This window comes from Sturnus vulgaris, chromosome 18 (assembly GCF_052056855.1).
Source record: "Sturnus vulgaris isolate bStuVul1 chromosome 18, bStuVul1.hap1, whole genome shotgun sequence".
NCBI lineage: Eukaryota > Metazoa > Chordata > Aves > Passeriformes > Sturnidae > Sturnus > Sturnus vulgaris.
The window spans coordinates 7,134,630-7,149,137 of NC_142260.1; the positions used below are offsets into that span (position 1 = coordinate 7,134,630).

At 40.7% G+C, this 14,508-nt stretch overlaps 1 protein-coding gene across 2 annotated transcripts in view; it reads right to left on the reverse strand.

The window, feature by feature from the left end:
• Positions 1 to 245: 245 nt before the first annotated feature.
• Positions 246 to 14,508, reverse strand: part of TPCN2 (two pore segment channel 2) — a 46,525-nt gene continuing 32,262 nt past the window's right edge. The window contains exons 25-26 of one of the 2 annotated variants that reach the window (XR_015807439.1): positions 3,589 to 3,716; positions 246 to 423 (exon numbers count right to left, since the gene is read on the reverse strand). Coding sequence is in view for 1 of the 2 variants with exons in the window: in XM_088175267.1 (XP_088031393.1) it covers positions 3,665 to 3,716 (52 nt within the window). In the remaining variant the exon portion in view is untranslated. Of the gene's footprint in view, positions 424 to 495; positions 3,717 to 14,508 lie in introns of those variants that run through there. The other variant, XM_088175267.1, reaches the window with a different exon arrangement.

Here is a 14,508-nt window from a genome sequence, read left to right on the forward strand (position 1 = left end):
ACATTTTACTCCAATTGTGACCAAAACAAAGTGTTCCAAACACCTCTGAAGCAGTGGTGCATGCTGTTTGCACACAACCACTATATTACAGTGGTCACTATTAAAATGTTTTACAAGCAGTTAAGGTTACCATGGCATTCACAGCAAACTCATAGAAGGGAATACCATGAAAATCACAGAAACATCCAGCACTGCAAGCTGCAAATATCAGATGTTTCATAGTAATTAGTGACACTTTGTAAAGCATAGGTTTCTTGCATTTTAACGCACATATCTATCACCAACATATAGGGGACACTAAGAAAGTGCAGTGGCCTTTATAGTGTTCAATCAATTATACAAACAAACCTTATTTTGATTTTTCTCTTCTAAATGGTCTCTGGGACCCAGTTAGTCTAGTCCCAACAGGCAGTACTTGATACACTGTAAAGGGAATTCAGAACAAGAGGCATTTCAAGGCTTCTAACACAGCTCCATTCTCCCAATATATATATAAAAAACCAACCCAGTGTGCAGAATACTCCATCTAGGGGCAGAAATGTGATTCAAAATTTCCTTAGCCTTTGCTTTGACATGTGTTAACCTCATTCTACCAGGTCTGAGTGCATGAGGAATAATCAGACATTTCACAGAGGTTCCAAATAGCTCTTCCTCAGTATGAGTCCATAGATTTTTACTTTTTATTATTTTAAATACAGAGCTTCCAGCTTGAGTTTCCGCTTAACAGTGATGAAGAACACAGGCATCATTTTTATACACCTACTAGCAACTGGACTATACTTTAAACTACAAATATTATCATAGGGACAATTTATAATTCATCATCCCTATATGCTCGAAGTTTTCAGCTGAATAAGGGTGGCCAGCGAGCTCAACTAAAGAGAATAATGAAATGCCTGAAGGACTGCTTGTGCAACTATATTTTTGTATGCAATTGTGCTTCTACTGGAGTCAAAGCAAAGTCTGAATTTGACTGCAATGGGAGCAGAAATAATTAGTGGCAGAAGTATATTTCTGAATCACAAATCTCTATGTAGCTGGATAATTCAATATCATTTGTGATTAATGAAATTTGTTCACCAAATGTATTTGAGAGCAATGTATACAGTAGACAGAAACAACAATTCACAGGCTCTGAGGAAACCCTGAAAATATAAAATAATCCCCTTTAAGAACCTTTTTCTTTTTAGGGAAAAAATTAGTTGCAGAAGTATATCAAGTCTTGCCTTCCAATGATGTTTTCTTTATACAAATCGCTTTCAGCTGACAAGTGCTCACTGATTTCCCATAGTCAGCAATGGGTTACGGCTTGTCCATAATGTCACAGCTTTCCACTGCACTGTGTCTTGCTCTTTGTCTCTCTGGTACAGAGAGGCTGCTTCTGAGGCTGCTGTAACACTTTGGAAAGTAATCAAATTACTTCCTACATTTGCTCTCCTTAAACACCTCTGCTTGATCCCCTCCACTCTTCCTGTTCAGCCTCTCAGTCGCAAACTTCATACTTCATAAACGCAGAGGTTAGAATTTTCTAGACACCACTTTAATTTTTCAAATAGCAATCCAATTACTGAGCAAATTGGCACATGTGCCTGGTTACATAGTGACTTGGCACTGCCTCCACTCGCTGCTGGCAGTGATGAATGTGTTCCCCCTCAGCCCTCCTCGTCTATCTGCCCCAGCCTCCGAGCCAACACCAGTGACCACATAAGGAGAGTGCCTGGCAGCTGCAAGCCTGAGGTGCCAAGAGGCAGATTGTGTTCTGTAGCAGCAGGATCTGGGTCTCTGACTGGCTTCCTGGCTAGTCTTTTGTAAGACCTTTTCCATGGCCTCTAGGTTGGCTCTAATGAAGCCTGTAGAAATGCCTGCAGGGAGCTGGTATAGAAGTGAGTTAAGTCAAAGGTTTAATTTAGTTTCTAAAGTGAAGTGAATGTATATTGGCCTTCTCTTTCCACCCTGCAATTATATTCCTGCCACATTTATGTGAAAATACAGTATTCAGTCAACAATAGGAGTGCATTCCTGGGTATGTCTGCACCACACATTGGGGCAAAGATCCCCAAGCCAGTCTCAATTAACTTTGCTGCAGAACCAGGAGCAATATAGCCGTGTTTGGTCGCTGTGACACCCGAGCTAATTAACTATGTATGGCAGTAACAGAGCTTTACTGTTTCTGGCACCAAGGCTGCTGTCCCTGTGTGGTAAACTGCTACAGACATGCCAGCTCACTTGGAGGTAACCAGAGGGCTCCCCAGCCCAGTGCTGCTTTGCACTGCCCAGATACGTTTAGGAATACTCCAGGAACTGGCAGGAATTTGTTGGCCATCACGTGAGAGTGGCGAGGCTACAGATGTGGTTACAGTAAATGTGGACTGTTCCACTTCCATCCCAGTCACATTCTTTTATTACTTGCAACATGATGGTCACAGTGCATCTTTAAGTAATGTGCTGAGCATCTTGAGCAGCATCTGTCACATGTGCTGCTTTCTAAATATCTCACTTCCTCCTCCAGGGGCAAAAAGCTGGACAAAGACATTTTAAAGTATTTCTCACATTTTCTTTTTTCTTTTTTTTTTTTTTTCTTCCCCCCCAAGAAATTTGGGTCTTAGTTATAAGTGAACTTCTTTAGACTATTTAAAAAGCCCTGTCCAATTATTGAAATGAAGCAGATAAGAACTTTCCCAGCACAGGATAGCTTCTCCCCATCTGGCTTTTTTATGATCCCCAAGAAATTAACTTTCTTAAAATAAATGAGTGCAGGTTCCAAAGACCAGAGATGCACTATGATCCCTGTAATTCAAACAGGCTTTGGTGAAGGTAAAAACAAAACACAACTTGCCAGCTATTCCTCTTTTGGAATTCCACCTCAGGCATACCAAGAAGCTACTGGAGAGAATCAGAGTTATTTGTCCAGCAAATTTCTGATGCAGATGGTAGTCTGGAAAATATCTGAGTGGACTCTGAACTGCACAGACAAGAATATTTCACTAAGTTTGCTTGCTTGGACTTTACTGTATGAGTTGCACTTTATGGGTACAGTTGTTTGTTGCTGATAGAACTTTTCCTTTCCCTTTATATTTTTTCCCCTAAATCAAGTATTTTGACAGAGGTATTCAATGAGTGGTTGGATTATATTTAATTAAATCATCTGCATTTATAATTCAAGAGCCTTTACCAGTGTTCATCTGTGGGTAGATAAGAAGCTCAAGATCTTCTGTTGGCTTCCTAAACAAGCCATGTTGTAATTCCAAGAACCACCATAAGTATACAAGGACTTTCTCTTCAAACCTAATTAATTACCCCAGCTCTCAAGACTGACTTTTCACAAGGCATCAAACACAGTGATAAATTTTAACACATGCACCCCTTGAGCTATCCCTCTGTACAAACACCCACAACCGTGGATTTTAATTAACTGTATGATATCTGAGCATGACATTTCTTCTCTGTGTTCTCAGTCTTTGTCGCAGTTTTGCACGAGTTACTTGGAGTCACTTTAAACAAACACCACTAAATTCTGCACAGGCACCAGGCAAGGTGAAGTTGCACACATTGCTGGTAGGCTTCATACCATTTCTCAGGAGTCTGTACCTCTGCATTCCAGTGATGTCCGAGAGAAGGATAAAAGCTCCAGAGCTGTAGATGAAGTGCAACCCTATTGCCATCTTCAATACCTTCTATGGGAACTGGACACTGGACCCACACTGCTGGCCACAGGCCTGTAGGACACAAGGAAGAGTTAGTTATCCAGGAGGGCACACGAGCATGTGCCTCTCACCAGGCATGTGAATGCCCCGAACATGCCAAAGCTAGCAGCATTGCTGTAGCCAAGCTGTGCTGGAGCTAAGCATGCACTTAAGAGCTTTGCTGGAAGGCAGCCATTTACAGATGTACAATCAGTACAGAGACATGGAGGCAGAGACTTCCTTTAATGGGTCCCCTGAATTCTCTTCCTGAAGACACATACTTGGTTATTTCAATTAACATTTTTAGAAAACCAAATACTCTTCTTCTGATTACATCTCAGACACTGACATATGTATCATTTTCCCTGGAGTCCTTAATTTACCACACTTCTTAAAGATTCAGGGCCAGACAAAGAACTGAGAATCAAATACAGAAAATAGATGGATTCTGGTAAGACAGAACTCTCCTAGCCCCTGTTTGCCTCTTGCTTTATCCTTGATTTGTTTGAAGATGCTGGTGGGTGCTTGCCTGCATGTAATGACAACTATTAACAGCAGCTTGATGAATAAGAGAAGAGAAGAGAAAGTGGAAAAGAAAACAATGGGAAAGGCATTAAGGGCACTAAGTCATTCTTTCTGGGATGGGCATTAGGCATATGTTCACTACTCCAGTCTCAGGGCAATCAAAGCTGTCCTGTGCCACTGCCAAAAACTGTAACAGGTGCCAGAAGATTACAGCATTGGTTAAATCCACTCTTAAGGCACCCGCTCAGGGACTGATCCAAATCCCAGGAGCCAATGAACATCTTCCCCCAGATGTCAACTGTTTTCAAATAGTTCCCCTGTTATTTCCAGTGTGATGCTGGGGAGGGGCAGAGGGATAAATAAATTTGGCTGCCAGGAGGCAATCCTCTGATTTCACCACAGCCAGTCTGGACAGGTGCCAAAGTCATGTACAGCCACTCAAACACATTTGTAAGGTAATTAATATTTTATATTCACTACAATAAGAGAGCTTCATTCACACGGAACTATTAAGACAGTTTCTGGTTCCATTCTTCCCAGCACATTACAACAACAACTCCATGCCAGCAGCAGCCACATGGCCTAAAGGTGCCAAGCTGGCAAGGATACTCTCTCTCAGCATTTGGCATCTAAAGCCCTTGGCAAAGCCCTCAGCAGTTGTGCTTGGCTGCCTGTGGATCCGTCATGTGGTCAGGCTGCTGATAGCACGGGAGGTGCTGCGTCCTCTGGGCACCATTTCACTTTAACACCTGTCTGATTCGCAGGAATGCGCGCACATGCAGAGCAAGATCCCTGCACAAATCCTCCCGGACACCCACAGCACATGCTCCATTTGTTACTGGAAGGGGTCGTTTCCTCAGAACCACTGTGCTGCCTTTTTCTTTTTTCCCTCCCCTCTCTCCCCCTCCTCTTCCCCTTCACATATCTGCATACAGCCCTTAGAGGGTCCTACATCCTGCCGTGCATTCCACATGTGTTGGAGGTTTCCTCTGTGAACAAGGAATACAAAACATAGCCTTTTTGTATATAATGAAATCTCATATTTTACTGTGCTCATATAAAACCATTTCTTTGTGACTAAGACTCTTTTTATTTGTGACATTTTAATGATCTACAAATGTTTGGTATAGATGAAAGGAAATTATTATTTCCAGGTCACCTTGCAGTAATACTTTTTGATAGGCACCATAATTCCAATTAAATTGAGTAATAAGGGAGGGGGAAACTCTTCAAACATTTAAAGTGCCACTGAAGCAGAAATATTTTTAGGGGAAAACATAAAAACAAGCATACATCTTTTACCACAAGCTACAAAATATCAGAGGAGCATAGATAAGAAAATTCAAAGCCCTTTTTCCTCTGGGGACCATTCAAACAAACGCAGACCATAAGAATGCGACTCTGTGCCCCACCATTTTTATGTCACAGAATTGGGGCTGACTTGGGCACAAATTTATTGAAATACTCCCAAGTCTGATCCCTCAGATTACAAAAGAACAGCTACCACCCCAAGCCTGGCAGAGGCAGCTCCCTGGGAGAAACGCATTGAGATGTTGCAGAACACCTCCCCAAATCCCCGCCTGTCCCAAAGCACTGCCCCCACGAGCCTGCTCTGGTTCTTCTGGTACATTCTGACACCTTTGAGCACGGTTATCTTTGGGTCAGACACCCTGAAGCCTGTGAGATACACGCAAGCCTTGGGTTGCTAAGCTCACATCACAAAATAGCTGCTATCGCTCGCTCTGGAGGGAAGGCTCCCATCCCACCCCATCCAAACACCAGCCACGACTCCCGTGTTCCCCCTCAAGCCGTACCCTCTGCCTGTCACCTTGAACTGTGGTTTTTGGTTTGTATCAAGCTCAGGGCCCACAGACACCAGCCAAGGCCTCCCTGTTCTAGAACACAAACCCTGCTTGCTGCACGTAGTATGTATTTATCAGGACTCCTGTGTTTACCCACATGAGCTATGTGCTTTTTTAAATAAAGGGTTTTTTATTGTTTTGAGGGAACTGATTTTTGCTGGTTTGCTGGGCTTCTTTTACTTTTAACAGTTCTTCACTATTCAATCAGGAAAAAACTTATCTTCCCCCCTCCTCTGATGCACATGTTTTCTTCAGAATACTAGGGCAATATATAGGATGGACCCTGGGACCATGACAAATTTAATATCCAGCATCTTGGAGGCTTTCCTGGCTAGAAGTCAAACCTTTCTGGAATGGAGAAAAGCTTTTAATAAGGCATTTTCAGTAAGAAATTCACTATTTAACCCTGGGGAGGTAAGAAAATACTCCAACTTAAAATTATTATTCAGTTGCATATAGAAATGTTATTTTAGATCATTTTTAGGACTTGCTGTAATTGCGTTATTTTCCTTTTATTTTTTTATCTGTGACCTGGGCAGTGGATTTCATTGTGATTAAAGCACCTGGCTTTTTGAGCAAAGGAGACGAAAAATAAGTACCAAATAAACATATAAAACTCTCAAGCAACATTCCTGGAATAGCTCTTCTGTAAAGTGCATGGCATGTTCAGAACACATGATTTCCTAGTACAAAGATTTTATTGGCTTCACTGCTCAGTGTGGTCATCTCAGATTCATGCCAAATAAACCTTCCACACCATATTGACATTTTATTTTTCATTTCTGGCAACACCTACTCTTTCTAAAAAGCAAGTTCCAAACTCCTGCAGGAATTCCCAAGCTGAATGCATGTTTTATTATCTTCCCTTGAAAACGAAAACCTGGAAGACAGCGCTGCATGTTACTCTTAGCAACCGAAGTGGAGAGGAGTACGTATAGGATTTCAGAAGATGCAACAAAAGAACAAGAGCCAGGGAGGAGGATTGGCCTCCATCAGGTTCCTGGCACCTTGTTCTGGCAGCATCCCAGTGCCAGGTACCAGGAGCAGACTTGTTCTCACACGAGTGCCAGTCGGAGTGAGCCCTGGAATGAGTGCACCCTACAGCATGGCTTGTATACAAGTCACGTGGAAGACCAAGGAAAGGGAAAAATTTGATGTCAGAAAAGCCTCCAGTTTCAATTACATACATGTAAACCTACATGGACAGACCTTGCCAGGTGTTTCCTTCTCATAATACACTTCCCCTTGTTAATGTGACTAAATAAATAAAACTTACCCAAACCAAATCCTGACCATTTCCCCATTTTAAACTTAATGAACTTTCTCAGGTTTATGCACTTTTTCAGCATGCAATGGAAAGTCAAGAGCTTCTTCATGAGAACGTGCCTGACAGGGAAATTTATTTTTTTCGAACAGTTACTGTGCCATGACACAAGGGTAGAACACTGCTTTAAAGGGCTGCTGACTCTGGACAATTTATATGCTAATTTCAGAAATGATTCCTCCTACATTAAAAAAGGAGCTGAGGAATGTTCCAAAGGTCTAGACAGACCATGCCATTAACAGATTGGGTAAATCAACATTAATACTGCCCACAGCATATTACACCGTGTGAACTTTCTTCACTGCCCGCTCTTGACTAATTTTAGTTCCACGTGGTTCCTCAGCTGACTGGCCAAAATATAAACTACATCAGCTCCCTAAAGCCTCTCTGTGCCCATCTTGACCTTGGACTTGCCTTTAATATTAAACTTGAGGAAAAAATCCTGAATGGTCACACTTTTTATTCAGGGTACGTTTACAAAGGGTTAATAACGATTAATAGGTTATGAAAATGTTAAAGAGGTATGGACAACTACACACACTAAGAATAGCTGTTTGGCACCTAATACTAACTGACCAGCCATCTAGAACATACATTCTAGCCCAAACTCCATCAGTGTGAAGGCCAAGTCTGGCAAATAATTCAAATATCTTCAAGCCTATTTGAGCATTGACAAGTTCTCCACCATTCTGTGATTATTATTATTAAAGTACAATTCAAATCTGTCTCTGAAATTAGACTTTGAATGAGCAAGCTGTTTATTCAAACTAACAGACTAATTTTTGACTTTGACTAACAGAAAAACTTCCAGGTTTTATTTTACTTTCAACAATCTTTACACAATTTCTCATATGGCATATGTAATGCTAATAACATAAACTTGAAAAACCAAAATGCATTAAGCATCACTAGATGGATCATAAAGTACTAAGATCAATTGAATTTTTTAAATTCCTTCTGTTTTTGCTTAGCTTAATAGCCACACTGCTAAAACAAGGCACTGATGCAAAGCATGATGGCAAGTCCAAGTGCTTAGTTGTCACAGAAAAAAATGAATTAAATCCGACTTGGGATAGAATTTGGGGTTTTAAAATAAATCAGCATGCTAAATAATTTACAGCATTTTGTGTATTATCAGGACGTGATGAGTCCTTGCAGTGTCACTTATTGATAAACCTTAAAGCACTAAATACTGTGAGGTACTGTCACATGACAAAAATCTGATTCCTTTACAGCTGAAGAGCTACAGATAGGCTTTTCTTTTTTCCACCCTTACCTCCCTCCTTTTTTTTTTCCTTTTTACTAAACTGAGGATTTTACCAAATCTATGTGACTGACATAATCTCACAACTTTCTTAACAGACATTGCAACATTTTGGGGGCACAGAACTGAATATTAAGTCAGAAAAGCACTGAGCAGGCACCTCCTCTCACTGAATTCAATAGCTGAACTTCCACAGAGTGCCAAGGGATTGAATTAGGTCTGTTTATAGTGTGGGTGCCAGCAAACTCTTTGTGCTTCATCTCACACACACCCCTAACCAATCATTGCACTATGACTTAATTATTTAATAGAAGCCACCTCTTCATACCTCTTACAGCCAGGTATGAAGTGAAAAAACCTTCCAAAAATCAGTGCAAGCAGGACCCCAAGACCTGATACAGGTAATAAATACATCACACACAGCAAGAACATGCTTTGCTATACCTGAGACACCTCAGCCAAATGGCTCCTGATAATGATCAATGATGGCAAATTGGCAGCTGGGCTACTGGAAAAATTCCAAGCTTCACCTTCCAGCTACGGGAATGAAGAGGATATATGTGAATGTGATCTTTGGCAGGGAAAGGTACATTGTTTAATTGCTGTGGGAAAAATGCTTAATGCTCAAACATTTCCTTAAAATAAGAATGAAACATTAGAGGTAGCATTATTAATAATAATCAACTTTCCTGGGTAAATGAAAAAAATAAAACACAAAAACCTTCTCCAAACCCATCTCCAAGCTGCAAGACAGAAGAAAAGAAGTCTAGGTTTCACCCCTCGCTTTTTTTCTGAGCACTTCAGCAGAGATGCTACTGCAAAGCAAATAGGCCTTTGTGTGCTTTGGGTTTTAAAAATCAAGGCAGTTCTGAACTTTCCTGTTCTTTTTCCCCATCAATGAATGAGTGAGAAGGAGATTAATCAAAATTTTGGGGTTAGATGATAACATTTGATATACTGAAAACAAGAACTCTCATACACCTCAAATTAATTTCTGAATGATGAACCTCGTGCAGGAAATAGCTTGTGTATGAAAAGAGACACAAAATGCATACAGCTTCAAAAAGGATTTGGGGATCTCAGAATCCAGAGCTGTTGCTATGCTCCATGGAACAGAGAAAACCTGAACGGGCTTTATAACCTTTGCATCAAAACCTAGTGATAAGAATATTGCTAAATATTCCAACAGGTATTCTTCCTGAGAAACCACGAGTGAAGCTCATGCAGATATCTGCTCTTGAGTACACAAATGTATGTGTAAAACATCCCATGCTTCTCAATAGGAAGGAAATCATTCCTGAGTCAGGGCTCATCACTGTCCATCCAGTTTAGAGCCACCTTTCTCCCCTCCTTTCTTAGTTTTTTACCTTGGATTCCTTCCAACATCCTTTACCTCCTGTGAAGATTCAGCCAGATCCTTTTCTCCACCAATTCCCTTAGCTTCTCCCAGAAGACACCTTATCTCAACAGGGAAAACCACTGGAATTAATGTTGTTTTATTTTATCTTTACTTCTCTGTATGCCCCTCTCCTTATGCTGCCTCTTTAGGTTAAAGTTTCATTATGACAGAGATTATTTACTGTTCTGTGTACTCAGACAACACAGGCTGGATCTTAACCAGCCTTAAGGCACTCCCATAAGAAATTGAGAATAAAAAGAGAGTGCCTTTGCCTTAAGTAAATGCTGTCCAGAGTGATATTGTACTTATCTATCTTTGCAAAAGGAACCCCAGAAAGCACATAACAAACATGCCAAACATTATAGAACCTAAATCACCATTCTTTTGAAAAATATGTATTTTAAACAATTTCTATAGCATGAAATGGAATCAGGGCTCAGCAAGGTTTGCAGCCCATAACAGATTCAGATAGCACAGAGTGACAAACCCTGGTTTGTGGCAGGAACAGAATAGTTTGAGTACTTTAGCTGTGAATTCAAGCTAAATTAAATAGGTGATCAATCCATAAGCCCTCTGCTAGTGAATTGAGGGAAACAGACAAAATGATTGAAACACTATTTTATGGATAATACATGATCATTTCCTTTTATATAGGACCACATGAAATCCCAGAAGTCTGTGGTACACTGGAAAAGACAATAAACCCCTGATTTGTAACAATTTGCCTCAAAAATGCATTAATGTTTTGATGATTTCAGGTGCCCTCTTTCACAACAGCAGTACCTTCTTTCATCCTTGTTTACCCAAGAATTTGTGTAGGGTCTTTCCTAATTGCACATTCTGAAGCTTTCTAGCTAAAACCAGCTTTCATTAAAATGGACAAGTCATTGAGCCCAAACTTCACCCTTTTAAACATGAGAGGTTTGGATGCACTTTTGCCAAATCCACAGCAGATCCAAAGGAACCTTCAGAAATTCCTGCTACCATTACTAGTAGGAATGGCCTTTGGCTGCAGTCACTGAGGATGTAAGGGTTCTACAGTCAGTGCTGATCTTACAAATCCTCATGCTATTTTGTTAACATGATGGTTTTATGCCTCTTGGAGTTTTTCCCTAAGATACATCCTTTGGAACAGGTACACATGGAATTATCAGCCTGCAAACTGTCCTTCTCCACCCACTGGAAACAATCAAGTATCTTTGACACAGGGAAGCTGAATTGGGAGGAAAGGGTTATCCTCTGAAGTAACCCCTAGAGAAGATGAGGATGTCATTGCAAACTTGTGGGAAAAAGCAAATTTTCCCATTGTCAGCATGCAAAATAGGCACAGGACAATAGGCACCATGATTTTTCTGCAGTCAGGTTGGCAAATCCTTGAATGTGAAGAAAATGAAAGCCAAAGGCAGCATGTTCCAAAGAGCTATTAATTAACTAAGGGTTATAAAGCTGAGATTTAGAGAGCTGACCCCTCAGAGAGACAGAAGCAGCACAGAGTCTTGAAAAGAACATGAAACTTCAGTATTACAACAGGTATAATAGATTCTTCTAATAAAAGAAGTTTTTCCAATACCAGCCTCTTTCCTCAAGCAGTCTCTTTGTCTAAAAGAAACTAAGATAATTCTGCTATATGTACTACAAATGAAAAAATGAGAACATTCCCATTAGTCACCACCATCTTCCTCCACCATAATCCCAAAATGGCTTCTAATCAATTCCCTACAGATAAAAAGCTCAGATGTTGTTCCTACTGTCGTATTCTCACTGATGACTGCATTCCTTGGTTAGACATTAGTGGCAAAGTGGGGTATCCTAAGAGTTTGTACATTTGACCTACCACAATTCCTGTCATTTCCAGTCTACCACCTTAATGTTCTGCAAAAGGTACACAAAGCATGGAAGCAAATAATGAAACACTGCATAAGGGGACATTTCACCTGTGTATAGGCAAATAAAGATAATTCCAGAGCTATGTGGGTGAAACAAGTAACAAGGGGATTACTTAAACTATTAAGAGAAAAATACAGGAATGAAGTCAATTCACTGTAGTTAAATCACTGCAGATAGAACAAAGATGATTTAATGTAATAACCTCATGACATCCAGTCCAAACACAAGGAGCCTTCCTATGACTGAACAGGTTTCTTTTCTCACATTGATTCTTGCCTAATTTTCCAAGCTTTTCAAGACAAGGGACATCTGACATCTTAGTTACTAGAAGTTGAGACATCAGTTGAGAATCTCTTGCAGTAATTTGTACAAACAAAATAGCAATATAGTTTTAGAGACACCTTTCTTCAGAGAGTTCCAGTACTCACATGTGGTATAAAAATAGGCTTTATTAAGCTCTGGGAGACAAAAGCCTTTATTCCTTGAAGAGGCCATATGCCACCAGCAAACAAGGGTTTAGGGCTCCCAGGGAGCTGGGATCCAGAAAATGCTGCTCTTATTCATGCATCATAACTTTTGGAGAGATAGCAGCAAGCACTGAATCCTGAGCTCAGTGAGAGCCTCAAAACAGGGCAGCTCTTGTTCAGAGCTTGTTCTTGTTTCTGTGGACTATGGGCCTTGGGCTTGAACCAAACAGAAATCTGTGTAGTTCAGAAAAACCTCAGCATTACTAAGGCAAGATCTTCAGGCCAGACTATAATGATTGGTACCTGACATTCAGTGCTCAGTAGGAGCAGTGAACCACAGAGGTCCCTCCCTACTTCAGAAAAACAATTCCCAAAGCCAGCCTGTCCCTGATGCCTGAAGGAAGTCCATGGGGACAGTTTTAACTTTCTTATTCGCAGGTAAAGCAGCAAGAGAAAGATGTTAAATTCCTTCCAGTCACTGAGTTTCCACATTGGCAGGGACATTGCCCATAAAGTAGGAGATTGATGGCATTTCCATGGCGGTGACAGCAGAATGGGTAGTTGGAAGGTAAGAGATTTACTTACAGTAGCAGCCAAAAAAAGCCAGCAAACGAAGATGTAACTCCACATAAAGGAAACAGGCACGTTTGTTTGTATGCCTGCTGCACTTGTGTTCTCCTTAAGGCCATGACAGCTCCAGCTCCTTTGTGTGAGCTACACGGTGAAGTTTTAAAGGAAATCTCAAAACAAAGAAAACCAAATGCTCTCTCTTCACCAAAATGAACATACCCAAAACACACTTAGCTCCAGTTCCAAATATAGAACAGATTTTTGAAGTCTTTCAAGCACTGTCTACATTATCTAAAAAGGCCAAATACTCATGCTGTAGAATAAATATGGAGACATTAACTTCTTCCTAAAAGGATAACAAATACTGTCCTGCTTGTCATATTTTTACTACAGAAAACCATAAAGTTTTTATTAAAACTATCACTTTTTCTGGCTACATTCACAGACCCACTTGATTCTTTCCAGTAGAAAAATTAATTTAGAACTTTTACATGCTTTTATTTGCACCAGCACCAAGACGTATCTCTTGGGAACAAGGTTGGTCTGCCAGGGATATGGGATCTAATTTGGGAGCTAGTGGTTGCAGTCATCACATTAAAGCTCCTCACTATCACTGAGCAAACCTCACCTGCAGAGACATAGCTTTTATGTTTACATGCACATACATGTTTATATATAAATATATATTTTTACATATATACACAGACACATACACACATGCAAACGCATTTTTGGAGAGAAATCTCGTGTCTCGAACACAAAAGGCTGTCACACCATAAACACGATTCTGAGATCTCATCTGCAGTTACCTATATCACAAACAAGCAGAACTGCAGTTCTTTCTGGCTTTATTTTGCTGGGATGCCATGGCAAGTGGTAAATGCTCTGCTGCCACCCAATGACGTTTCCTGGGATTGTCCATTTCCCAAGACCTTTTTCTCCTACTCTACAACCAGGCTAAAAAAAAAAAAAAAAAATTAAATTAAAGGCAGCACTTAGAGGTGAAGCACTTTGCATACCTGCGGTGCCTTGGCCTCTGGGGAACACAGGACATCACCTGTATGCAAATGGCCCCAGTCCTTTTCATCATTCCGCCAACAGCGGCAAAACTTTATCTGAATTCCCAGTCACAAAACCATCATTGTGCTGTGGCAGTTAATTTTTACTGGTTTACAATGTACTTTCCTCTGCACAAGAGATAATGCCAGCTAAGCACAGCAAACCTTTCACACAGCTGTTATTATGCTTTATAGGCCATCAAAGTGTTGATTTCGCAGCACTGTGTCAGTGCCAGACACGCCGACTCCCCACACGGTTTTCACTGCTCAGTTCCTTTCTTCGCTCTCTTGACAAAGCACAATTTGTTTTAGTCCTTACTACTGCGTCTAAATTTAGTTTGCAATGCTGTATAAACACAAGTGGTAGCCCATCAGGTTTAACTGAAAAAGGGGAAATGCTGTAACGTGGGTCTTGAGGCTCACCCCACCTATAATTAAGTCCTCAAAAGCTTGAACATTTCAGTTTTCC